General features: G+C 43.4%; 1 protein-coding gene and 1 long non-coding RNA gene across 7 annotated transcripts; both read right to left on the bottom strand.

Annotated features, from left to right (window-relative positions):
- On the bottom strand, window positions 1–22806 carry hacl1 (2-hydroxyacyl-CoA lyase 1). 2 transcript variants are annotated; one of them, XM_056601583.1, is made up of 17 exons: window positions 22538–22803; window positions 22122–22226; window positions 21583–21623; window positions 21400–21480; window positions 21213–21285; window positions 21057–21134; window positions 18800–18894; window positions 11144–11256; window positions 10537–10672; window positions 10263–10368; window positions 10085–10168; window positions 5110–5211; window positions 4120–4274; window positions 3191–3349; window positions 2814–2921; window positions 2244–2430; window positions 1–855 (listed from the first exon to the last, which is right to left on the bottom strand). In XM_056601583.1, the coding sequence occupies exons 1-17, from the start codon at window positions 22586–22588 to the stop codon at window positions 823–825; spliced, it is 1707 nt and encodes a 568-aa protein (XP_056457558.1). In that variant the 5' UTR covers window positions 22589–22803; the 3' UTR covers window positions 1–822. The 2 variants fall into 2 exon arrangements, with proteins under 2 accessions (XP_056457558.1, XP_056457559.1); XM_056601584.1 differs by lacking the exon at window positions 1–855 and having other exon boundaries at window positions 2306–2404; window positions 22538–22806.
- A 121-nt stretch (window positions 22807–22927) lies between these two features.
- Window positions 22928–26987, bottom strand: LOC130391443 (uncharacterized). Of its 5 annotated transcripts, XR_008896896.1 has the most exons (7): window positions 26842–26987; window positions 24081–24141; window positions 23943–23993; window positions 23812–23856; window positions 23585–23649; window positions 23435–23483; window positions 22928–23348 (listed from the first exon to the last, which is right to left on the bottom strand). It is a non-coding gene; the product is annotated as an uncharacterized LOC130391443 (long non-coding RNA). The 5 variants fall into 5 exon arrangements; XR_008896898.1 differs by lacking the exon at window positions 26842–26987 and adding an exon at window positions 24667–25959 and having other exon boundaries at window positions 22934–23483; XR_008896895.1 differs by lacking the exon at window positions 26842–26987 and adding an exon at window positions 26714–26834 and having other exon boundaries at window positions 22935–23483.
- Window positions 26988–27651: the final 664 nt, after the last annotated feature.

The following is a 27651-nucleotide window of genomic DNA, read 5'->3' as shown; positions in this document are numbered from 1 at the left end:
GTAGGCCTAGTTGTCACACAAGCTATTTTGGATTTTTGTAATATGGAATTATTTCAGGGGGGGAAATGCCGTGAATAAATGTATGCACAGTGCGTTCAGGATTAGGACTGATATATATGTTGGCCTAGGCCTAATCAATTGTGTTTTAATATCTTTAGCATTCAGCTCTGCGGTTGGCCTTGATGGGGAGATATTTTAACCCTTTTTAACCCCATTTTCCTGCGACATTCCTGCGTCTCCCCCTAAGCGTCTGCATAGCCCGTTTCAGCACCATGTAAGTGGACAGGTACAATCCTACGAACGTCGTGAGTGCAGTGAAAGCGCGTTCATGTTAAGAGTTTCGGGAAACGCTCCAAAGAAATTAACGATGGTTCGAAAGATCCATCGAGAGAATGATCGTACGAGCGAAGATCCATCGTTATAGGGAAACTGGGCCCTGACCTGACAACACATTATTGATGTGCAGAATATGTTGTTATACGTTAGTGAGCAAACCATTAGCTTCTGAACTGTCTGCATGTAGATCACCGTCATACACTGGATAGGCCTAGACTTACTAAAGTTCAGGAATTTATAAGAAATGTTCAACTGTATTGTACAGCCCTTCATTAGCTGTATTATGAATGAAGGGGCTTTATAAATAAAGTTCATCATTAAACATCCTTCCAAGAAGATGGGCATCGAGAGACAGAGACAGACAGACAGACTTTTATTATGAAATTATCAATTTATATAGTTCTCTATTACTAGTGTGTTGCAGGAATTTGTCGATTTCTTACAAGCAATCAAAGAATTAGTCCCAAAACCGGTGATGAGAGGGTGTCAGAGGTGGGAGCGGGTGAGCCAGGGGAACTCCTAGGAGAAAAGAAGATACGTCTTGTTATCCCATTGTTGCTCATTGGGAATAAAACAAGCCTCCACATTCACATATATGAAATACATCAATAGGACTCCCATCTACGTAAGGAGAACCCCCCACATAGTATAACAGATGTTGCCACACCTCTCAAAATCTCTACAGGTGTAGATACATCATATTTTTCCATAAATCATCCAGGATTTCAAATGTGAATTATATTATTAGGATTATTAGGGGTCCAAGCCAACAGGTTGGATCCCTATTGTTTTTGTAAGGATTATTCCTATTATTATTATTATTATTATTCCAGCACTAAAAGTGTGCCCACAGCCCAAACCGTAAATGGTGCCGACACGCCAATTGCATGACTAGATCCAGGTCCCTGAGTTCTAGGCAGACGACAAAATCCAGACACGCCGGCCACTAGGTGGCGCTATACCAAGGAATACGCGTTTGGGGCTATAACTCCCACACCGAACCTCCCACAGTCAAAAACTTGTACCCACATATTCACTGGAGTCTGCTGCATCTTTTGGCATAGGCCACGCCCATTTGCGTCCATAATTTTTTTTCGCAAAATCGCGAAAACCGCAAAACTGCCTTTTCCCTACTCCTCCCACATTTCTTGACCAATTCACACAAAACTTGGCACACGATATCTTCAGACGCACACAAAAAGAAAGCATGGAACACTTTTTTGATCCGACCTTCGATGACGAAACGGTAGCATTTTCAATATTTGTTTATTAGCTAAGTTTTAAGTCGAAAATCAAAAATCCAGAAAAAAAAAAAAATTAGACATCGGATCAAGTCCAAATTTTACACACATGTTGGTGCTAACCTTTACAGCGTACGATAAAAAATTCGGAAAATTACGCCCTCAGGGGGCGCAATAAAATACGAAATTGTATATCTTCTAATTGGCCCAAGGAATGTTCTTCAAACTATAAGGGAACCATCAAGGGGAAAACCCGAGTCTATATAAAAAATATGGCAAAGAATTATTAATGTGGGCGGGAGTTATTTGGCAAAGGAAAATTGTCTTTGGAAAATTTCGCCAACAGGGCGGCACCAAAAAACGACGACATTGTATATCTCCTATTTGGCCAATGGAATGTTCTGAAAACGCGTTTTAGGCTATAACTCCCACACCGAAGCTCCCACAGTCAAAACCTTTATATCCACAGGTTCACGGTAGCGTTTTGAACACATGCTTCGCGTTCTGCCGGCGAAACGCACCTTTCTTGTCGCGTTGTGCCGGCGAAATGCACACTTCTTGGACCCCTGCATAACTGCTTGCAGTTCTAGTTTTGTTATTGCAATTGTATCCCCTATCTTTAGCAGAGCCCTGTTAACAGAATGTCTTCCTGATGGAGGGACTTACCTGTTGCTTCCTGTCCGAGGCTGGGTCGATCAGGACGTTGATCAGACTGGGCCCCTCCCAGTAACTCAGACTGGCCTGCAGAGCGCTGTGCAGCTCCTCCACCGTCCGCACGAGGAACCCCTGGCCCCCGAAAGCTCTCATGACCTCATCATAACGCGCCTCTGGGAGCAGGGTCACGGGAGGGGCTCTGGTCAATACAAAAATACTAAATGTTTCATTTCATTACATTTATTTGTGCCTCTCATTGAGAGCCTATGGCGGCAGATCACTGCCAGAAATCCCCACGAAAAATGACTTTTCGGGTGCGCACAACAAACACATCCATGCACAAAGAATAATATTGTGAGCACTATAACTTCACGGTGTATTTCTCTGCTTCCATAATATAACCTGTGAAGAGAAAGTCATTTATTGAGGGCCGACATGAAGTGCCGCAGCATGAAACCGACGCCCTGTGCGCACAAATGCTGCTTTATCCATCTATGCCATCAGTGTGTAATGTGTAAGTTGCGATTTTTGATTGCTGCCTTATGAGCCTCGTCGTGCATTGACAGCATGTGCATAACTTACATGGTGGTCAGATCTCCCATCTTGGCCATCTCACTCCATGTCTCAGGGTCTACACCGCTGTAGATCCCGTTGTTGTTAACCACGATAATCACAACAGCCAGCTTATACCTGGACATACAACAAGAAGCAATTATCCCTCTGTTATATCAACCTCAAAATAATCCCTCTCGCAAAGTTATCAACTAAGTGTCTTTTACCTGGCTTAACCAGATTCAGACAGGTTGCTCATTGCCAAATTCATCATTGTGCCACCTGTGATGCGTTGCTGTCAGGTGACCCTCTGCATTGCAAATGTTAACCCTGCCAACTCTGCACAATGTTAACAGATATCTCTGCCTTTCCCTTCAAACAAAAGATGCAGTATAAAGGGCAGCGACCTGCACATGGTCTCCACCTCCATGCCGGAGAACCCAAAGGCGCTGTCCCCCTCGACACACACCACCCTCTGGCCTGTGCCCTGGCCCCGCTCCAGAGCTGCGGCTGCTATGGCAAATCCAAGACCGACTCCCATTGTACCAAAGGTCCCAGCATCCAGCCTGTAACGGAATAACATGACCAGGAATCAAAACAAAAAAAAACATCCATTTCTGAACATCACTTCGATGAATAACAGAAAATCAGCTATTTTATTCTACTGCAATCAAATTCAAGAAATGTTGCCCAAATAATCACTAAGTAAACAACTTTAGATCCTAGTAACTTTATATGTAAGTGATCAAACAAACAAAGAAACACAAACAAAAGCCCAGCAAAAAGCCCTTTGAGTGCAGGCTTGGAGAGGGGGCAGAGATAACAGCTATATTATATAAAGTAATATATATATATATATATATATATATATACACACACAAGCTCTGGTCCCTCCTACTCCCCAAACGCCATTTCCAACAGACATACACAGGTTACAATAAATATAACCTGTGTATGTCAGTTAACAGACCCGGGAGCAAGAGGATAGGATGAGATGAGAAGAATGAAATTAACCAGTGTCACAATGAAAGGGAGAATTAATGTTTTTTTTTTTTTTACAAAGATATTTCCGTATCACGTAGCGTTATCACATATCACTATATCAGGTCTATCCCGCTCTCACCACTAAACACATGGAACTGAAATGGATTTTGTCCCTCAGAAGAATGCTTAGAAGTCCCGCCCTTTCAAGCCGAACTCTGCACATTCAAGGCATCTCTCTCCCTCCCTCTCTCTCTATATCCTTCTCTCTCTCTCCCTGTTCCTCTCCCTCTCTCCCTCTCCCTCCCTCCTGCAGGTTGAGCCCTCAGCCTCGTCGTTCATTGGTAGAGCTTGCCTGTGTCGAGGCAGAGAGTTGGGCAGCATGGTGCGTCCTATGTCCATGGTGTTGGCGCCCTCGCTGACGATGATGCAGTCAGGTGGCAGCAGCTGGGCCATGTGGTGGAACAGTGTGTAGTAGTTCATGGGCTCCACCGCCTGAAGAGCCAGAGCCTGGAATACAGCAAGAAATAGAGATGGATAAACAATTACTATTTATTACAACAGTACCGTATTTTCCGGACTATAAGTCGTGTTTTTTTTGTAGTTTGGCTTGCCCTGCGACTTATATTTCGAAGCGACTTATATGCCAAAATTGTGCGTACATAATCTTCGGCCGCAAGATGGCACCGTCATTCATTAGGCCTACAACTGAACGCTGCAAGCCTACTGCACCACCGAATAAATTATATTCTCGTCGTCATCGTCCTCAATGTTCTCCGGTTCAACCAAAGCTACCCCAGCCTTAGCTGCAATGTTGTGCAACATAGCTGTCACACATATCACAGCGCATGACTTGGCCAGCGAAAACTGGAGCCCTCCGCTGGACTTGTGAAGGCATCTAAAGCGAAACTTCCACCTCCCGATCGTGCGCTCAGGTTTAGGACCGCGGCGCATACGCGTCCGGTGGAATCCCGGTGTAACTGAATTCGGTATACTCTCAGAACTACGAGTGGGACCGACACACCTATATTGCTATTGCAATTTTATTCAGTCTCTCCAGACTAAACGTTCTTGTTGAAATGTTTAAAAATAAATGCGACTTATACACCGATGCGACGTATATATGTTTTTTTCCTCGTCATGGAGCATTTTTTGACTGATGCGACTAATACTCGGGAGCGACGTATAGTCCGGAAAATACGGTAGTCTTCTCAGTTCATCTGATTTATATTCAAATTATAATTACCGTAGTTCATAATTCAACATCACATCATCTACATTCAAATCATAATGCATGTTTAACCACATTGTGTGATGGACGGTGGTCGATGGGGTTAGCACTAACCTGTGATGTTTTTGCATTGGCAGCCATCTTCTCCTTCAGGCTGCTCCACCACTCCGTGTTGGATGGATACTTCCAGCCCTCTTTCGTGATCTGCTCCAGTAGCTGCAGGCCATAGGAATACTCAATTAAACACAAGCTCAACTTACCACCACAAAGACAATAGCGTTCGGCATTGATCATACAAATATGAAATTGACAAAACTCTTCTCTGTCAATTCTGAAAGATATAAATCAATGACGGGAGATTTAGGTTGGGGACTACAACTTAAAACATGTACACAAGGATTACATTGTGACAGACGCAACTGAAAGGACCACATTGGGACCATCATACCTGAGAGGACCTCATTAGGACCATCATACCTAAGAGGACCATCGTACCTGAGAGGAACACATTAGAACCATCCTACCTGAGAGGACCCCATTAGGACCATCGTACCTAAGAGGACCACATTAGGACCATCGTACCTGAGATGACCACATTAGGACCATTGTACCTATTGCCGCGTTTCCACTGCAGGGTGCGTTACGGTTCGGTTCGCCTCAGTCCGGTAGGGAGGGGGCGGTATAGCCCAGCTCAGTTCCGAGGTTGCGTTTCCACCGCCGACAGTACCCTTTATGGTAGGCCGGATGTCGATCGCCGCGGCAGCTACGTAAACATCTTAAACAAAGTCTTCCTCCCCAAGAATGCAGAGGAACGTCTCCGCCTCCTTGTTCGCCCAAGCAAGCGTTTTACGCGACATGTTCATTGTAAAGAATAATACCTCAAGGCTACTGTTTGTTTGTTTTTATCCCCACGTCGCCCGGAAGTGATGATTCTATCGACCAATCAACGGACGGGTGTACTGAAAACGAGGGCAAAACGAGTACGGCTCAGTCCGGGTCATGCCAACTTTTGGCGGTGGAAACACAATCCGTACCTCACCTTTGTGAACCGAACCGTACCGCACCCTGCAGTGGAAACGCGGCATAAGAGGACCATCGTACCCGAGAGGACCAGATTAGGACCATCGTACCTAAGAGGACCACATTAGGACCATCGTACCTGAGAGGACCATCATACCTGAGAGGACCAGACTAAACTTAAAAAGACGTGATGTATGGATCATGGAAACCCTGATCGATATGGCGAAACGGGCTGCTTATTTCAATGAAATGGAACTCCAGGTTCTCCTGGAGAGCTATGACGAGGAGAAGGACATTATCACAAGAAAAGGGAACGCTAAAACCTCTGGAACCCGGAGAACCAAAGCCTGGCAGCGGATCGCTGACCGCGTAAATGCGTTAGTTACACGTCAAAAGCATGATCCTTAATATTTGAGCCATGAATATATAAATATCCCAGTTAAGCATTCTTAAAGATCCTACCACATAACCCCTTTCTTCTAAAACCATATGTACTCTGATTGCTTCCAAGCGGTCAGAGGATCAAGTATAAAAATGAAGTATAAAAAACATACAAACTGGTAAGCTTTTCCCACCATCGTATTGGTATAAATTTAAATAAGCCATTTTTTTAAGCCAATCGTGAAAAGGCCGACAGTCGGCAGACTGGATCTGGCCCTCAAATTGTCTTGACCCCGGTGGAGGAGCTGTTAATAAACATAAATTCAGGGCGCCCTGGCATGGAGGGGGTACCTGGAGGTAGGCCTACCTACCACCTCAGAGAGTCATGGGCCATACCCCACACTGGTTGAATGTAGGTTTTTGTGTTTTCTTGTATTTTAGATTTTTTTTTGCCTTCGAAGTAACACATGCAAACCGTGTGCTTGCCACAGCGCATACTATTCCAAATGTTTCTTTTTTTGGTAACTGGGTAGAAAACCTAAAAGTGACAATTCATCAACTTCACAGATCAAGATGGATCAGTGCTTGTAATGAAGCCGCCGGCTACGATCGAACATTCTCCAGTGGATGCAAGTCCGTTAGGACTATTTTATACTTTATGTTGTAAATGCCTCTCGGCATAGTAGGCCTACTCAGACAATATTGCTCTTTGTATGATAGGAGGCCGATACAAATCTTGGATGGGTAATCTGAAACGACTGTGATGTGCTCAGCATCTCCAGCATTATAGCCTAGATAAAACTACCATTTGAAAAAAACGGAGGGCTACGCAAATAGTCTGGAGTGAACTGAGGCCAGGTCCTCGATTGGTAGTGTTGGCTATATAAGGCTATTTGAATATATTAAAGATTTGCGCGAGAATCTATATCTCTCCACTCCAGCAAAAAGTCATCCAATATGCCAAGATGTCGAGCCGTGGTCTTATCAATCGCTCCCGGTGGATTGCACGTATAATTTGCGCTCTGATATCAGCAGTTCTCTCATCAAAAGGGCATGCCATTGTGAACACATGAAATCTGCGGTGAACGCCGGTTGAAATACCCAAAACCGGGTTATGTTTCAAACTTAACCTGCGCAAAACCAGGTCCGACCAGGTTTGATTCAGAGCATATGTTGCTATAGCAACTAACATACCGTGATCCTTTTGGAACGGAAAACCTAGGGTTACAGCAAACCCTGGGTTAACTTACCCGGTTATGTGATTTATTTATTTTTATTAACCTTTATTTTTCCAGGAATATTCTCATTGAGATTCAAAATCTCTTTTTCAAGAGAGTCCTGGCCAAGAAGGCAGCATACAAACATTTAAAGTTTCACATTAAAAACAACAAAAACACAAAATTTCACACTAAAAACAAGACACAAAACACAATAAAAAGTCACAAAGAAACAATCTAATTGGCAGTAAGTCAGTGTTCAGTTTGTGATAAAACCGGCTTTGTGGAACACCCCACTGGCCAATCGACTGACTTCTTTGTTGTGTAAACTTGTTTACAGCCATGTCTTACAGACATGCAGATATGTCCAATTTCCACCTATTGTATTGCAAATTTACTTGGCCTAAGGTCACTCCCACTCCCTACCCACAATGAAAACGTTTCCCTATAAGAATCTTGTTCATCTATTGTCTCACTGAATGTATCCTATGTAACTTTCCTGCCTGTACTTTTCCCATGATCATGCTCTAAGATTCAATGAAATATTTCGCTGTCCGACGTGTCCTCGAGAGAAGTTTCTCTTCATCAGTACCCAAGTGGACCATCGTACTTAAGAGGACCACATTAGGACCATCGTACCTTAGAGAACCACATTAGGACTATCGTACTTAAAAGGACCATCGTACCTGAGAGGACCAAATTTGGACCTTCATACCTGAGAGGACCACATTAGGACCATCGTACCTGAGAAAAACCATTGTACCTGAGAGGACCAGATTAGGACCATCGTACATTAAATGACCACATAAGGACCATCGTACATAAGAGGACCACATTAGGACCATCTTACCTAAGAGGAGCATCGTAGCTGAGAGGACCACATTAGGACCATCGTACCTGAGAGGACCACATTAGGAACTTGTACCTGAGAGGACCATCGTACCTAACTGTGCGCTCACACCAAACTCGACGGAGCGACAAGATCCCTTACAAAGTGAACCTAGAGACGCGTTTCGGGCACATTTTTTTGGATTTGTTTGGATTTGTCGCGCCACACTTTCGGCGTGCACAGGCGAGCGCGTTCACGAGGATTTGTGCCTCGACAAATTCGCTTGAGTTGAAATATTTCCACTTTGACGCAAATTTTGCGTGATGACAGCCAATCAGCGTTCGACAGCATGGCCACTAGGGCTGTCACTTTTTCCAAAAATGAAATTCGAACGAATTTCGAATGTCCATAATTAATTCGAATACATTCGAATACATTCAACCCCCCCCCCCCCATAGAACACGACAACAGTCTTGATTTTTTATGTTGCTCTTTTTATTTCTTGTGGAAATCACGTATACCTACTGAATTCATAACAGCACAGGATAAAAACACATCTTTGATAACACATTTGTAAACACAACAAGAGGAAGCACCGACACACAAGTGCGGCTGTCTTTTACACATTAACAATCCTGCTCGGAGCGCATGTCGTCCATGGCACACACAGCCTATATAAACGAACAATCTGTGAGGCCGACCTCCAACACGGCATGCTGCTCTTTTTATTCCTTACGGAAAGAAAATTACAAGTAGTCTCGCAGCTCTCCGTTACCGTTGCAGCTGCTTCTGTCAGCCGTGCTGTATAAGTCCCCAAACAGGCTGCCCATCGCGCCCAGCGCTGCAGCGGACTTTTCTCCCTGTCGTGTGCGATCAGTGTCGGTCTCCGTTTCAGTGAGCTCGTGTGAGCTTTCAGTCACGCGATGTTTCTGTGCAGGGGAAAGGTGGACTAACCGGGAGAAGCGGGGATCCAGGAGGGCCGCTTTATTGAGGAGAAGCCACTCGCCGCTCTCTTCCCTATAGCGCATTTTTACAGTTTGAATGGAGAATTACACTTCGAATTCGAACTTTTCACCCCACCTTCGAACGAATATTCGAACTTCGAATAAAAAGTGACAGCCCTAATGGCCACTGAGTGACATGTGTAACGTAACAGCCAATCAGCGTTCAACCGTCAAACTCAGTGCAATGCAGTCCGGGCGAACTGCAGCATGGAGGAGAAAGTGATTGTTGTCGTTTGTGACTCCCAGAGCTCTATATATATATAATAGTATCTAATCGTATATTCAAGCAATAGATCACGACAGGCTGTGGTATGTGCTCATTATACCACTGTTAAGGGGCGTTGTCCGGCCCCGACGCGCAGCAGAGGGCCGGTGACCCCCTTCAGTGGTATAATGAGCACATACCACTGATTCGTGGCACGTCAAAACTTCGGCGACAACGCGAACGGGCGACAAATGTCGCGTCTGGTGTGAACGCAAAGTAAGAGGACCATCATACCTAAGAGGACCACATTAGGACCTCGTACCTGAGAGGACCATCGTACCTAAGAGGACCCTCATACCTAAGAGGACCACATTAGGACCTCTTACCTAAGAGGACCATCGTACCTAAGAGGTACACATTGGGACCATCGTACCTGAGTGACGATGCCGTTGACGTCACCAAGCAGAGCAGCGGCGGGCCTCACATTATTCCCCATCTCCTCGGCACAAAGGTCAACCTTCAGGTAGAACAAACATCGTTGTAAACACAGCACACTCATTACTTTCAAATTATCAGAACACATGACCTTTGAGGCTTCAACTGTAACCAACCTGGATGATTTTCACATGAGGGTTGAACCTAGGTGGGAGGCCAAAGTGCAGGATCCAGTTGAGTCTGGCTCCGAACAGCAGGATGACATCAGCGTGGAGCAGGGCCCTTGGGTACGGCAAACCACAACCCAAACAATAGGACATGGCAATAAGACAATGGCAGTGAAGGGTGACTGAAAGATGTAGACCAATACAAAACGCAATGCAGAAAGAGAGGTTACGCAGCATGCATACGGTGTGTGTGGCTGTGGATGGGGGCTTGAAGGGGACCGACCTGGATCGTGCAGCAGCCACACAGTTAGGGTGCTCGTCGGGCAGCACCCCTTTCCCCATGGGTGTGGGAAGGAAGGGAAGCCCACCAACCTCTACCAGGTCCCTCAGAGAGGCCTCTGCACGCCCATAGGCTGCTCCTAGTCCACAGAATACGAGAAACACATGTTACAGTCTAATGAGTCCATAGAGTACCAGGAACACATTTTACCGTCCACTGAGTCCCTGTTCCAGTGTGTTTTTTAAACAGTTATTAATTGGTTTACAATAATTGTTCTTTCTTTTTTTCTTTCATTGAGACGGAATTTTTTAAATAATCACATAAAAATCTCAGTGATTGAAACCTGATATGCTTATTATGCCCTTTTGGATTGTGACCTACATAACATACATGTTTCTGACTATGAAGTTGTATGATTGTGTGTATGGGTCATTTTATGCAGCAAAGACTTTGGTTATATTTTATATACGTTTGCTTTTATTGTCTTGAATGTGTATTCCTGCAGAAGTTGTCCATTCCTCTTTTTGGTATTTTCTTTTAGGGTATAGTTGATCAAATGTAAAATAGATGTGTCAGAACAGCCCAGTGTGTTGGGGTTCAGTCTAAAGACCTTTGCCGATGACCACCAGGGGCCTTTTAGCGGCTCTGAGGACAGACAGGGCGTCTATGATGGCCCCGGGGTACGCCAGGCTGACAGGGGGAGGAGGGCAGCATGACACAACCCTGATGGAAACGACAAGATAAGATGGAGATCTGTTGGGGACTAATGGAGAATCTGGCAACTAAACAATTAAATATATGCAATACAGATAAAACAATAGCATTACAAAAGCACAAAGAAGCAACAAACAAAGATATAGACAATACAACAAAAAAAACGAATTGGGTGATCACTTTTGATGACAACAATACAAACTGGTTGGGTTGATTGGTAAATGGGCTACATCTATATAGTGCTAACGGTATAGTTGTCTAACCAGTGGCCACTCAAAGCGCTTAATAATGTTTAATTTTTTTTTAACCTGCATTTACTAACTTTTACTACCTCCACAATATTTTTTACTACCAACACGACATCAAGCAGCAGGGCGGGGGGAATGCAAAGCACCACTTACTACTTACTATAAGATATAAATGTGACACTGCCGCAATCCCTGTAGTCCTAGTCCTGCTGCTACTAGCACCGCAAAACAACGACATAGAGAGTTGAGGTCTACTCCCGCGGGACGCAACGCAAAATAGTGCAGCGCGGGACAAAAACTGAAAGCTCATTGCGGGTGCAGGCGGGATGATAGAGGTGCATTTGCCGGTGTGGGCGGGCGGGATGATACACTGCACTCCCGCAAATTAAATATGAGGGTAAAGTTAAACATACTAATTATCATGAGGCCCTCATCAATAAGCAAAACCTACTTTTCCAACAACTTTTCCTTCATGGTCGAAGCAGCAGCTGTTTTCTTTTACCTTTCATTTTCATTTTTCATTTAGACGTGCTGGTACCGACCTGCAGAGTTTTTATTTTTTTAATATGCGACTGTTTCGTGTTTCAGTTACTGAGGCCTATTTAATGTTTTGTATGCTTGAAAACATGCAAGCTTACCAATAAATATGTTACCAATACTGGTAGCCTAATGAATTATGTGCTCGCTCGTTTTCTCCAAGCCAATGGACAGGGCTTTCCTGAGACAGAAAGTGAACATCCATCCTTACGGGCATTTGCGGGCGGGAGCGGGATATAATATCATAGATGCGGGCGAGAGTGTGACTAAAAATTACAGTTCTTTGCAGGAGCGGGTGAGAGCGGCACTGTACAAGGCGGGAGCGGGAGTGAATAGTGTGTCCGGCGCAGACCACTAATAGAGAGCTGCTCCCCCTTCGCACAAAGCCGCTGCTGGTGAATGCTCGAAGCGTTTATGATTTAATCGCTTTGATGCCGTTCCATGTCACATTGATAATTCTTTTGAATAACGAGCAAAAAGCTTCTCGTCATTTCCCATCACGGGTTTCAGCCAGTCTTTAAATGTCGGGTCGTCAACCCATGTTTGTGAAAACTTGCATTTACCCATTCTCTCAGAGAGCTAGAAACTCAGCCATACAGAACTCTGAGGGGAAAAGGCGGAAAGTGTTGCTGGTGTTACACCGAAATCTGCGACCCACCGAAAGGTGTGACCCCAGGGGTCGCTGTTGCACATTTTCTGCAACATGCACGTGTGCATTATCATGGTTCTTGCACCATTTTTAAAGTCAAATTTAAGACTTTTTAAGACCTTTTTAAGACCAACACATACATAAATTAAGACCCTAAATGTCTGAAATATTATTTGATAGAAAAGGGAATTTATTGAGTCACTTATACACATCAACCGTAGCCGTACTACTAGCAGTAGTAGTACTCTTGCAAAGTTATCTCGGAAGCGTGCGGACACGACGATACGCAAACACATGAACCCACCCGTGTCACCCATAATCACCCATGTCCCGTCGCTCAGCAACCGGACATGCTGGGGTTGATATGATACCGGACTACTGTAACTACTACGGAGTGATAACAAAGACATGAATCAGGCAATAAATCCACCGTGCTTGACAGCGGTCAAGTTTGGTGTGCGGAGTGGACCAAATGCGAACTACTGCAGCTGCTCTAAGTTAAACCCCAAACTAATCGGAATAAGTGCATGCATGTCGATTATAGCGGACTGCACAACCTCTTCTGTAGTCGAATAGAATTATATTCCGAACAGATAATTGTATTCCGATTGAGGCGTATATATGATCCTTTTCTATTCCGATTGAGGTGTTCTTCCACATCTATGCGGATCAGATGTGTCCATGTAAACACGGCTGACAGTGATCACACACACACACACACACACACACACACACACACACACACACACACACACACACACACACACACACACACACACACACACACACACACACACACACACACACACACACGCTTTGACGCCGAACTTCCTTATTCGAATATAATTTGAATATCAAAAAATATATCAAAATTCAAACAAATATTAGGCAGCCCTTAAGATTCGAACCTGTTATGGCAGGCCAAGAGGGAGAGACGTTGGAGAACCCGACGCAGTCTATTCATAATATTGTAATGACCACGGAAGAGCAGGGCCGGCGCTCGGCATAGGCGAGCTAGACGACCGCTTAGGGCGACAAATGCGTTGGGGGCGCCCTCTGGTGGCGCCCTTAATTAGTCAATAAAAATATACGACGCGAACGGAGAAGGGAGGGCGCGGGAGCAATCGCCAGGGCGGCCCGAAACCGTCCCGTCCCCCCGTCCCCCCGTCCCCCCCTGCTCGGAAAACCTGTCCAGGGCGCAAGTTGATTTTGAGTCGCCTAGGGCGCCGAAACGGCCAGCGCCGGCTCTGCGGAAGAGGCAGTGAATTAAGTATCGATTAGACAGCGATTTATTAGATACCTAATAAACCGTCGGAACACGCAGGACCGGTAACCATAGCAACGCCGGTAAACAAACCCTGCGAGCCCCAATCCAGGTCTTACTGAAGGAGTTTAATGGTCAAAGTATTATTAATAAATATTCGAATATTAATAGACAAACAAACTTCGAATATGATTTTTGGGCAAAAGTCAAAGCCCTACAAACACAATTTTATTAATTTACTGTTTGGAATACTTGCATTAAAATGATCCAGCATGAACTGTGATCGATAGTACCGCGATATGATATGGCTGTCGGTGTCGTCCGTGGGCCAGTACCTCACATGGATATCCATCTGTTTGCTTTTAGTGGTTTTGTTCACTGTAATCGAACATGTGAGGACGTACTGTTTATCGTTTATGCTGCGTGACAGCTCTCTTTTTATGAAAGATGCGATGCCGTATTTTGCAAGATAGGCCGTTTTGTTTTGTTTTCACCACAGGTGAACGACTCAGAATCTGGGAACATAGCAGCCAAGACGCTACTAATGTCCTCGTTCGATTTGAAGGAATTATGTCTGCTCACTGTGTGGAGAACCCATAATACCTCCGCCTTCTGGGTTTCTGGTGGCGACACAAAGCCGGTTAACGCCGTCTGATGTGAAGTACTAGCCACGGATGCTGAACTTTTCAGGCCACTTCATTCAAATAATACGGGCATCGGTGTAGTCCCGCTAGCTGCCACGGAGTATCGGATATATTTCTGCGACCTCATGTGGGACTCAAGAGCTTTTGCTCCCATGGTCCCTAGTATAAATGCCTTTCGGGATAAACGACACCTTGCCTCGTAGTCACCTGCCTTCTCCAACCACCCCCGAAACTTATCCTCCTCAAACCATTTCTCATTGAATTTGCACCGTCCCATCCTGAAAGTAGCGCAAGTTGGCCTAATGATGTCAACCGTCACTAGCTTAAAGTAGCGCCAGCAAGTTAGCCTACTGATGAGTGACAGATGTCAACGTTAACGCAACGTAAAACTCCTGAAAATGCCGTAATTAAAAGACGCACTATGTGATTTGTTGTGTGCGACAATTTCCCCTAGTCTTAAAAAACCCTCTGCAAAATGTAATACCTAGAGCAAATTTACAGTAAATTTAAGACAATTTATGGCCTTAATTTCACACCAAAAAAAGTAAGACTTTTTAACCATCATCATCATCAGTTTTTCCCGCTAGGCGCATATTTGGCCTTGGGGCGCTACTGCTGGAGAGTTGGAAGTCTCTGTTCCAGCAGCAGCTGTCGAAGACAGACAGGATGTCTGTCTTCGACATCACGACATCAGTCAGGGTTAGGTACCTTGTCAAGGACACCTCGACACTCAGCTAGGAGAAGCCGGGGATCGAACCAGCAACCTTCAGGTTACCAGCCAACCCGCTCTACCTCCTGAGCTACTTAACGGTCAAATCCCGCCGGCGGGCAAGTTTTCGTTACACCAGCCCTTCCCCCCAACATGCTGGGTCAATTTTCGGCATCATACAGTTGAGTGTTATAGTCATGTCATACACCGTTTGAAATCTTAGAATCTCAGGAATGTCATCCAATGTCAACCATATGGTGGAATAGATATTTTTGGCGAATATAGATCAAAAATATCCTAGTGTCTTAGGTCAAAATAGCCCCCCTCACCTTCCTCCTCCCTTAGTGCATTCTAACTTTATCGTCGTTGTGGATATCCTCAGCAATTAGTTGATACTTCATGTTGGGTCTTGAAATGTTCATAAGAGTCCGCAGAAATCGAATATCAATATTATTTTAGTGTAATTACATTGTGTATATGCACAAGCCATCTTATACAAAGCAGCCGAAAAATAGAAAACCAAAACGCTACTATGTTTTTTTGTAGAAAACTGCGATTCAGGGTTTGAATTCTGCTATTGTCGTCTGATTCATTGAATCCGCTGTGTTTGCCAGGGTCTCACGGTGACATAGAGCCCTCCCACATGTCTGTAAGACCAATACTAATACTCACTATCAAAACGGGGCGTGTATACTTTGATTGACAGCTACACCAGCACACAGGAAGGGTCGGGGACGGGCCTTAGATATCCTAATAGCCAATGAAAATACCTTTCTGACGATATCCAGCATGTCAAACAACGTCTCACGTGTGGTTGAGAAAACAAATGCGCAAGGGGTGTGCGTAAACTAGCAGGCTCTTCCCCAGAGTCGGATAGCTAAAAATTTGATTTTTGTGTGGTTATACCCGTCTCATTACATATCAGAACATCTGGTATGCTATCTAAATGGTTCACAAGAAAGCACAGAGGGTAACCTTTCATTTGAGACCAAGATTATGCTTCTACATGTTTGGGTTCACTTTTGTTTACAGTATGCATTTTGGGTAGCCAAAGGTCTTTTTTGGAGTATCCAAAAGGACCCTGACCAGAACGAATGGACATATCAGTACATAAAAGGAGCTGGAGACTTCATGTTTTATGCTTTGTTGATCTGCTTTTACACAAAGCATCACAAGTCCTAGGGATAGGGCTCATTAGTGTTTCCAATGGATATGGAGTTACCCAGGGTACTACAATCAGCTTGGTTTTGGAGTTGTGTGTAACCGGCCGGGAGGAAAAACAATATTATAGTCTTCCCAGCACTGTGAGAGTACATGATAGTTATTCTGATAACGTCATAAAATGTTACTGGTTCTCAGCTTTCCAAAGAGACCAAGCATGTGATTAGAGGTCATACTATGAAGGAGCAGTGCTCTCTAGAGTAGGCGCAGTGCAAAAACAAAAAAATTGCCAAAAATGGCCTGAACACTAAGTGGTTAAGACTTTTTAAGGACCCGCGGGAACCATGATAATAAAACAAACATAAATAAAACATAAGATCTCCGGTGGGTCTTTCTTTTCTTGATACTAACATTAATTCTAAACAGCATTTTACACAGTAGCCTATAATAGGAAATGCTCAAAGGTAAATCAGTGTAATTTAACCATGACTGTAGCTTTTTATGGGTAAGAAGCAACGGTGAAGGACCGTACTAAACGCCCTATCCATTGTATGGGTCTGTAAAATGCGAATCAAATCAATCAAATGTATTTAAGCACCTTTAATAAAAAGGTAAATGGTTGGGGGGAGATCTTATGTTTTATGTATGTTTTTGTCATGCCTGTCTACGCTTTCACCTCGTGCATATTGCAGAAAATATGCAACAGCGCCTCCTTGGGTCACACTTTTCGGTGGGTCGCAGAATTCGGTGTAACAACGCGTCGCTATAGCAACCAGCGACGCCAACTCTAACGGCTACTCAGTTCAGGTCCTGGTAGTACCGTATACTGTATTTTTTAGGCTAGATGAAGTTAAACATGTATAAAAATATTAAGCAAAAAAATGGAAACTCATTTTATATTGAGGTGGTGGTGAAAAATGTGCTACCAAGTCAAACTGCGTTTTTTACCTTTCACTACCTTTCAAGGGCCTTCATTTTTTTTTTTTTTTTTACTCCCGCGTGGACACCCTGTATTCACAGAGCCTGAGGTGAATAATTGTTTTAATATATACTACACGGGAACACTCCAAAAATAAACAAAATAAAACTTTTTGCCGGGATTTATTTGGTTTAATTAGTGGTTTATTTTTTTTATTAGCGTGACGAGACATGCTGCAATGAAAATGATATCCGGAGTTTGAGATCTCAATCATGGGATATTGCCAAATATCCCGAGAGAGCGAACCAATCAAATTGCGCCATCTTAGGAGGTTCACGTGAAGCATACACTTTTCCCTAACATTCACCCATTCATACACACATTCACAAACCGACGGCGGTGTCAACAATACAAGGCGACAGCCAGCTTGTTGGGAGCAGTTAGGGTGAGGTGCCTTGCTCAGGGAAACCTCAAAACTCATCTCTACCTCTACCCCCTGAGCCACATGCCACCACTATCACTTTTGATAACAACGATAAAAACTAAATGGGCAATGACTTTTGATAACATAACATGGATTTGTATTGCATTGTTTTTGATACATTAGCCTACTGTTTGCTATCAAATAGGGAAACAACATCAACATCAAAAAACGAATGTCTACAAAACATGGACGCATTAAAAACTGCCCACCCACGTACACAACGCTCATCCGCGGACTGGGATTCACTACACTATTTTACACTTGGAATAAAACGTGTATGAAACTCTAGTTTAGTCATTTTAGTTGAATCTTCAAAATACATTCTGGTGGAAGAACGGAGCATACTGGTCTTCACTGGGCTACATAGGGCCGAGAGGGGGTTGATCACTGCCACAATGTGTGTGGATGTGTTGAGCTCCGCCTGACCAGACTCCAACATCCGGTTGATTCCAGATGTTGGGAGTCTGAGAGATGGTTAAGCTCCTCAGACACATATCATAGCGCAACATTGTTTGGCGCATTTCATTTATAACATTGCTCATTAAAAAACCCTGCACAACGATGGTGCTAGAAAAGTATCACAAATGGGTCGTAGGCATGGGAATAACAGGCCCCATACTTCAAATAATTTTTGACCAAAGGGCATTTTTATATCTCAGTCTTCTAATTTAAGCTGTAACAAAGGGTTCAGTTACACTTCAATTGAAAGTTGATTGAATTCAAAAAAGTGTTTTCTCCAGAGCATGTTCTACTGAGGTAACACAGCGGGCCCCGTGGAGGAGGACCCCTCCCTATGGAGATAATAATAGCTCATTCTAAGGAAACCAATTCCATCTAATTTTTTATGGGATTATACACTAAATATAACATACCTATAATGCTGCAACATCAATATTAAAACAGTTGCAGTTTTGGGAGTGAAAGAATGAAAACTAACCTGACATCCTTTCTTTCAACTTTAGCGTTGACCATATCTCCTGGGATGTCTACATAACAGGCCCCTGGACGGCCGAACATACTGGTGCGAACTGCCTTTAAGAGATAAACACAACATGCAAGTTGAGCATACATTTTTGGTACATTATAAGAAACTATTGTATTTACAAAGGCTCTTAGGGCTAAAAGTAAGTCCTAACTGGCGAATTTAGGAGTAACTCCTAAAAATAATGGGCGTGTCAATCTTAAATTTAGGACTCCTAACTTTTTTCACTAAGAGCAATTCACAAAGTATTTTTAGGCCTAAAAGTAGCACCTAAGTCTAGGAGAGCTTAAAAGTCCTCAAGAGGACTCCTAACTCAGTAAGACCTATTCACAAAGAATCGTAAAATGCCTGCGAGACGAAATGTTTGATTATTCAACTTGTAGTGGAGTTAATGCGCAATGCAATAACATCCCCGACTAACAGGAATAATCAGATTAGTCCCGAAATAAAATGTTTGGCCACACTACGTTATTTAGCAACAGGGGAAATGCAACTTTGCAATGCCAACGATTTAAAATTATCGCAACCATCAGTCAGCCGATCCATAAACTTTCCTTTTGGACATTCAACAATTACACAGGATCAAAGCCAACTTCATGGCAATTGCAGGTATGCCCGGTGTGGTCGGTGCTATTGACGGGACGCGCATAAAAATAATTTGCCATCAAAGCGCCATCAAAAGACGAGGACGTGTTCGTCAATAGGAAGAAAGTGCATTCCATCAACACGCAGGTTGTTTTTTGATGCAAATTTTAACATAGGCTAAGCCTACTGGATGTTGTTGCAAAGTGGCCTGGATCTTCAGCTACCCATGATTCGCGCATTTTAATGGTGAGCGGTCTGAGGCAGCTTTTTGAGATGTACCAGTTGGGTGTCACTTGCTGGGTTACAGTTAAAGTATAACATGTAAGTGATTACGCAGATTACGCTTAGTCCTATGCGTAAAACACATCGTATTGGCTCTTTGACGCCTTTTATTTGTTGAATCCATATTTATTATTGTTTACTGATTTCTTCCATATATGCTAGAGCACACAAACATACACGAAATGTTGTGGAGAGAGGAATTGGGCAGATGAAACGTTGGTTTCATGTCCTCCACGGCGAAATACGCCTCACCCCAGAGAGGGCAAGCACAGTAATCACTGTATGTGCCATTCTACACAACCTCTGCAAGCGGAGGAACATTCCACAGCCAGACGATGATGATGATGATGATGAGTGGACAGGCATTTAGGGATCACTTTGAAAACACATTTTAGGTAAACACCTTGGCACAAATCAGTCAACACTTCGGCAGTTCATAAGATTTATTTTCTTTTCAATTTTACGTATTTTTATTGTTTGCTTTCTCTCTCTCTTGAACGTGCAGGCTACAACGTCATTATCGTGGTCTGCACAAAATTGTCATCATGCGTGTATTCTGCTAACTGCACTATAACTACTTAATAGGAATTCATTTCTAGCCTAGGCTATTTCCTTGTTTTCCGAACTGACCGCTTCTAAACTCGTGCACGAGAATTGACGTAATCCATAGCAACGGCGCGTCACTCTTAGTTCACTCTTTGTGATTTATCCTTAGTAAGAGTAGGTCTCAGCGGCTTTGTGAATAACTTTTAAGAAAAAACTCCTACGTAAAATGTTTTAGCGCGAGTTAGGAGCACTCCTAGCGGTAAGATAAAATGCTTTGTGAATACGGCCCCAGATGCTGAGGTGCTGCTTTGAACGTTTCTAGGCTAGCTAACGATGTCCACTGCTTTTTACACAATATCATCATCCGTTTTTTTTCATTTACTTAATAATGTTTCCAGTTTGTTCCAGTAGTTATGTTTTCTTCCAGTTGTTTGACCAATACTTTGGATCCCCTTATGACTAGATAGACTATTTTAAATATCATCTCAATACTCCACCCGTTGTTCAAAACAGCAGCAGCAAAATGGTCATAATATTAACGAATACAAAGTGAGTAAAGGCTGCATCAGAAATATTTATGCCCTAGCACACGCAAACACTGATAATATAGAAACAAAGGCTTTCTTCACCATTCTTTTATCAAAACATAAGTATTTGCAATAAGATCTCTATAATACCGGACCGGTCCAAAACCAAGCTCAGTAGACATTCGATTAAAGTAACATCAATCCTATTGATGGGCCAAGGGAGATCATTACAACTGTTGATCTACAACAGACAACCTTTATGTTATACCTACCTTCTCGATGATTGAAGGAATGGCTTCCAGACTGCTCGGTCTGGCAGAGAACTTACTGTACAGGCGACAAGCTTCAACCTATGGTAAGAAACGAAAGCATTTGAATGCAGAAATAATAAATAATATTGTGTCCATAAATAAATACTGGAACAATACCTGAGGAAACTCTTGAAAGGCCCCAGATGTTTCTTGGTTTTGATCTGAAGAGCCACCTATGACAACTACTGGCCTGGAAATGATCAGACAATACAAGCTTTGTAAATAAAAAAGAATACAAAAACACATAAATACATAATAATTTGAAAGCAACAAGCTCTTCTTTGATTTTGTTATTAAATCATACCAGCAGTTACTGTTAGCATTGGCCATTCCACCAAGAGCATGGATGAGTCCAGGGCCCGACACCACCAGGCAGGCACCAGGCCTTGATAAAATAGGAGGAGATAGGAATAAAGGTATCATTGATACAATGGATGATATAGAATTAAGTAACGGAAAGAAAAAGCAGGGGAAGTGTGTGATTTACCGTCCAGTGAGGTATCCAATAGCAGATGCAGCATAGCAAGCCTGTCGTATGACAAAACAGGGTTTAAAGACTTGGAAAATGTATTCAGTAGAAAGTATTCACACTGATTATTTGCTACGCTGACCATGATGATAAGGTGCTATGGTATGTGCAGTATGTGCAGTGGTGGTAATGCAAAAGTAAAGCGCAAAGTATTGTCTGATGTTAAATATGAAAGGAATATATATAATATAAATATATCTAAAAATATAAATACGGTGAGAGTATGAACATGAATTGATCATGAATGAACCTGAATTGCTTGAAAGAATTATATGCTTTAGGAACAATGATGATATACTTTAAGGACAGTAGAACAACAGATAGTTAGAATAAAGTGTTAAGATAGAGATTGAAAGCCAGCAGGGTTTATGACCACAGCCCAGACGTAATAGACACGGTGGATTATATATCTACACCTGGTGGTATAATACACACGCTGGATTTTATACACACACGGTGGATTTTATACACACACGATGGGAGCCTGTTTGTCTTACTGCCTGCTCGTTCCTCATCCCCAGGTACCGGATCCCTTCAGCCTGAGCAGCCATGGCTACTTCGATCACTGGGACCCCGACGATGCCGAACATGTATTCCACTTTCTGCGGTTGTAGAGTTTCAGAGAAAGGCGTTTCCTTTTATGTAGTGCAATTTAATAATTCATCCTAAGGTATAGTAAGACAAAGGCTATGGAGGGATTTAAGCACCTGATAGTGCACTTTCGGTGATAAACATATAACTTAGCCTACTTGTGCACTACATGCATGAAATAAACATTTATTTAGTACTTTTACATGGAAGCATAACTTAAAACAGCTTCGACACGCTGAATTACATAGCTGACCACTGAAATGGACTTTGAAACTATGAAACAATTATGCAGAGCAGAATGTAACGTTAAAAACATGATTACCTGAGCTTTAAGAGCTTCTGCTATTAACTGAGCTCCAGTCACCTCCTCCATAGCAGCACGAAGTTATGTGAAACTGTCTATAAAATATACTAACTATACTAAATGAACTACAATATACTGACAACCACTCGTTACAATATTGTGGCGACCGTGGTTGCCGAGTTCAGTGTGTCGCAAGTTGGACCGTTGGACCCAAGCCCCCATACTCCAATAGTAGCCTATCCAGTTGCAGTCCCGGAGAACAACACCCTGGCGTGACAGAACACCCAGGCGTGACGGAAGTACTGTGGCTGGACGGAAGTTACCTCCGATTATTTTACACAAATAAACGTATTTATCGCTTGAATTAACATAACAAATAAATAAAATATTTCGACACGTTAGTAACCATTTTTATACCTTAGAAAAGTTTTTTTAACGTTATTTAGACAAATACCTCAGGATTCTTTTTTGCGTTATTGAACTTAGACCAAAAAATGTACATGATAAAACAATAACCATTTGTATAGCTTAGCTTATAGCTTTTTTTTTTTAACGTTATTTTAACAAATAAACTAGTTCAGTGTGTAGACAATTATTGAATGGAATTGAGTGTATTATACACTTTACTCACCTTTACTTACCATTAGAATTAAGTAATTGTTTTAATGTGTCATAAATGTCAATATTTTTTGTCAAGTATATCATCATAATTTGATATAAAGATACATTGAAGAATAACCACACCAAAGTTTCCTCACAATTTATTCAACAAATAATCTACAGAATCTTAAAGATATAGGTTCTTCATGCTGCCATCAGCTCCAACTCACTGTCAAAAGAATCAAACAGTCAAATGGAAACGTCATTCACTTCTCTTTTTCGCTTCAGTCTGAAGACTGGTGGAAGTAGTCCAACCTCCATTTGTTTGGCCTCCTCCGTGAAGTGTGCGAACCTTCTGCCGTGCCTGTATAAATAAGGAGAAATGATTGTAAGAATTATACATATTTAGTTCATATTGGGGTTGAGGTGTATATTCATATCTGAAAAAAACCAAAAAAAACATACCCATCCAGGTGGAAGTTCTCAAGCAGTACTGTGCACCACTATTTTCTGAGGACTGGCATGTCTTTCTAAAGTAAGGGGATATTCCAAGAATTTACAATGATAAAATATGCATACAAGTATGAATTTCTCGATGTTGTAACCTTACATATGTCAAAAATCCAATCGTTATTTTAAACGCATCTTTTCAATCGTCAGCACTTTTTTCATTTAATTTAATGTCTACTTACAACAGTGAAGTCAAATGGTGCCTCCATGGCAAGGTACCAAACGTACTGTGATGGAAAAATGTAATTGGTGACAACATTCACACGCGTTGTTATATCTGTTCAGTACATTTTAAGTTTGCGACTGAGCATACCATAATCATGAAGATCCCACAGTCGTTCCCATATTCCTGTGGTGGAAGTCCCTGAACCATGAAGGTAAAACATAATATTAGAAACGCATATAAAAACGATTTATTCCTTAAAAGTTAGACGAGAAAAAAGGCATGTACCTCGATATCATGTCCAGTTTTCTCCAACCAAGTTCCTGGAACAAGCTGCTCTGCGAGATCTCTGTAATGTAGTAGTTTACAAAGTAGGCTACCTATTAAATTACTGCAGCCTTTACAAAGGGATTAGCTTTATGTGATTTTCAGCTATCTCACATGTCACCATGTAAAATATTGATGTGGCCATTGTGTGTCATCAATGAACACATTTCACTGGCGTCCAATGGTATCTTAAGAGTGAATGATAACTTTCGAAAACACTTTCCATATATTTCAGATCTGATGACATGTGATGAGCGCATGACTACTTGACTAAAAGTCAGGGGAATGTGACTGCCTTTAGAAATGTCTTAAACATAGGCTCGTCCAAGCAAAGTGACAACGCTTCACTTCGACACGGTGTTTCAGCCCCATGGACAGAGAGCATAGGTCTAAACACACACACACACACACACACACACAATAAGTTTGACTAAATCAATACCAGCGAAATTATTTAGGCTAAATACCCACTGTAAACACAGTAAACAACACATATAGGCCCACACACAGCTACTAAAGAAAACATTTTTATTTGTTTTTCACTCACCGTTTGACTTCTTTACATAAAAGTATTAGTCCTTGTATAACGTGCGCTTCATAAATTCACCTCTTGTGACCGTTCAAGCCCACAGCAACCGTCTGGCTTTGTGATGTGCACTGCTGGAACTTAGCCTACATCGTCTTTTATTTTTGGTTTCATAATCACACATGTGGAATTGCGCCTTGGACTATTCGGCATATTGAACCCTCGGCCTAATGCACCTCCTTTTTGAAAAGTCGGACAAACGGACCTTCGGACCAATGGGTTCCGTTTTCGGAACATTGAACCGTCGGCATAGTGGCATGTCGATCTAACGCCCCGTGCCCACTACCTCCGTCAGTTGTCCGTTGCCCATTGACTTTGAATGGGGACGGTCGCGCAATGCATTGTGGATCCGTCCGTTGACTTGGAGCGTTCGCCACCGTCAGAAAGTTGAAAAATGTTCAACTTTTTCGGCAGCGACGGTTCCGTCATCCAATCAGATCGCGTATGCAAATTTAAGCACTGTGACGCGACTCGGGCTCTGACGATACTGGAAAGGGGGAAAGCGGGTCTTCTTGCCTCGCAACAAGCAGGAAGAAGCGGGAAGAACCCGGCGAAGCGATTTGATTGGCTGACGGTTGCCTCTGCAAAGACTACTCCCCCATCCGTCAGCCACGCCTTCCCACGTCCGTTGACTGACGGTGCAGTGGGCACGAGGCGTAACGCCCCGTGCCCACTACCTCCGTCAGTTGTCCGTTGCCCATTGACTTTGAATGGGGACGGTCGCGCAATGCATTGTGGATCCGTCAGTTGACTTGGAGCGTTCGCCACCGTCAAAAAGTTGAAAAATGTTCAACTTTTTCGGCAGCGACGGATCCGTCATCCAATCAGATCGCGTATGCAAATTTAAGCACTGTGACGCGACTCGGGCTCTGACGATACTGGAAAGCGGGAAAGCGGGTAATCTTGCCTCGCAACAAGCAGGAAGAAGCGGGAAGAACCCGGCGAACCGATTTGATTGGCTGACGGATGCATCTGCAAAGACTACTCCCCCATCCGTCAGCCACGCCTTCTGACGTCCGTTGACTGACGGTGCAGTGGGCACGAGGCTTAATGGGAAATATTTCGGACCATTGAAACGTCGGAACAATGACGCCCCGTGCCCACTACCTCCGTCAGTTGTCCGTTGCCCATTGACTTTGAATGGGGACGGTCGCGCAATGCATTGTGGATCCGTCCGTTGACTTGGAGCGTTCGCCACCGTCAGAAAGTTGAAAAATGTTCAACTTTTTCGGCAGCGACGGTTCCGTCATCCAATCAGATCGCTTCGCCGGGTTCTTCCCGCTTCTTCCTGCTTGTTGCGAGGCAAGAAGACCCGCTTTCCCCCTTTCCAGTATCGTCAGAGCCCGAGTCGCGTCACAGTGCTTAAATTTGCATACGCGATCTGATTGGATGACGGATCCGTCGCTGCCGAAAAAGTTGAACATTTTTCAACTTTTTGACGGTGGCGAACGCTCCAAGTCAACTGACGGATCCACAATGCATTGCGCGACCGTCCCCATTCAAAGTCAATGGGCAACGGACAACTGACGGAGGCAGTGGGCACGGGGCGTGAGGCGTCGGAATTACGGCATGGCACCGGCTATGGACATGATCTTCTAATTAACCAAACAGTTAACTGGGACGCTCCCAAGTTCATATTAAACTGACCACGATTTTATGTTAGTTGTATTGTAGTGTCTCGTAGAATATTTTATAACTAAACCCCTAATGAACAGGGATCACTGGCATGGTAATTACAATAAAAACACATCATTTAGTATGAAAGATAGATTTCATTGTATTAACACGTTAAACATCAAATTAAATCATGCTTTGCATCGACCCACAGGTAAACTAATTCACACATGGAATCAAATGCATTGTGGAAAGTTAATGTACAAAGCAAAATAAAGTCCCGGCACAAACTATTTATCCCCACGTTGCAGGCCTGTGTCGTCGCTTGGGTACATGGAGGCCAAAAACAGAACGGCCGCTTCACTCACAGGAGCAAACAAACAAACAAATGTACCTTTCACCTCATTTGGAGGAGTGTGTGTGCGCGTGTGGAAGCGAGCGGAAAGTCGCGGTCCTCGTGTCGACTGGTCCACGCTGGCGTCTTATCCAAACGACCGGCAAGATCCTTATTTGGGCACGTACCTCACTTAGCCGCACTCAGCCTTCTGGTCCACGTCTGGAGGCAGGTTCAGCATCTCCAGCAAACCTCAGAAGAACATCAAAACTATACACGATCACTGATCTGGTGGTTATCTAACCGACAACCGGAAACAGTATTGGTCTATATCCTAGACCAGTCATACTCAAGTAGCGGCCCGCGGGCCTTTTGTGGCCCGCGGGGTGTCTATTAATGGCCCTCGAGCTGTTTTGAAAAGTTTTTTTAATTATTAAAAAAAAAAAAAAAAAAAAAAAAATAAAAATCGTGCTGGGCGCTCTTATTTTGAAACCGCGCGCCGCGATCTCTATACGAGGCTGGGGGTTGCAACGATAAACATATAGCACTCCAGCCCACAGACCGCTCCAGCCCTCCCAAACTCGAGGCAGACAGTCCATCTCAGCAGCAGTCAAGGCCGATTTAGGGTCGTTTGACGCAGAGACGTAAGCACGTAATTTACACAAGGGACTTGTTTTAGACAAGTTTTGATTTACGGTTCCTTTAAGGTTCCTTAAGGATTGCGAGAGTTGCAAGGGGATTCTCCGCCAGAACAGTAGGGGGAGCAACGAACGAATCTGTGGGCGTGGAAGTGGAAATCGCTGGCTTGTTTATATTTATCATAATACGTTCTTGTGTTTTCTTCTTCTCCTTCTTCAAAATTCTTCATTCGCTTCTGTCACAGCCTTTTAAAAATTATATTATGCCGTTATGCTATTATGCTGTAAAACCGGAAATGTGAGACTCCTGAAAGGATGTGGTTAGCTGGCCAATCACAGTCTTTGCGAGCTGCGTAGGGC

Source organism: Gadus chalcogrammus, chromosome 11 (assembly GCF_026213295.1).
Source record: "Gadus chalcogrammus isolate NIFS_2021 chromosome 11, NIFS_Gcha_1.0, whole genome shotgun sequence".
In the NCBI taxonomy this organism is placed as follows: Eukaryota; Metazoa; Chordata; class Actinopteri; order Gadiformes; family Gadidae; genus Gadus; species Gadus chalcogrammus.
Note: the sequence above shows the minus strand (reverse complement) of the source record. Positions and strands in the feature narration are given on the sequence as shown.

Bases quoted from the DNA above. Each gene is read 5' to 3' on its own strand.
- hacl1 (XM_056601583.1), bottom strand. From the start codon at position 22,588: ATGGAGGAGGTGACTGGAGCTCAGTTAATAGCAGAAGCTCTTAAAGCT. The intron at 18,895-21,056 runs GTAGGTATAACA...TATCTCTTAAAG, and splicing joins TTCCTTCAATCATCGAGAAG to GCAGTTCGCACCAGTATGTT. The intron at 2,922-3,190 runs GTCGCTGCCCTT...TTGTATGTCCAG, and splicing joins GAGGTGGAGACCATGTGCAG to GTATAAGCTGGCTGTTGTGA.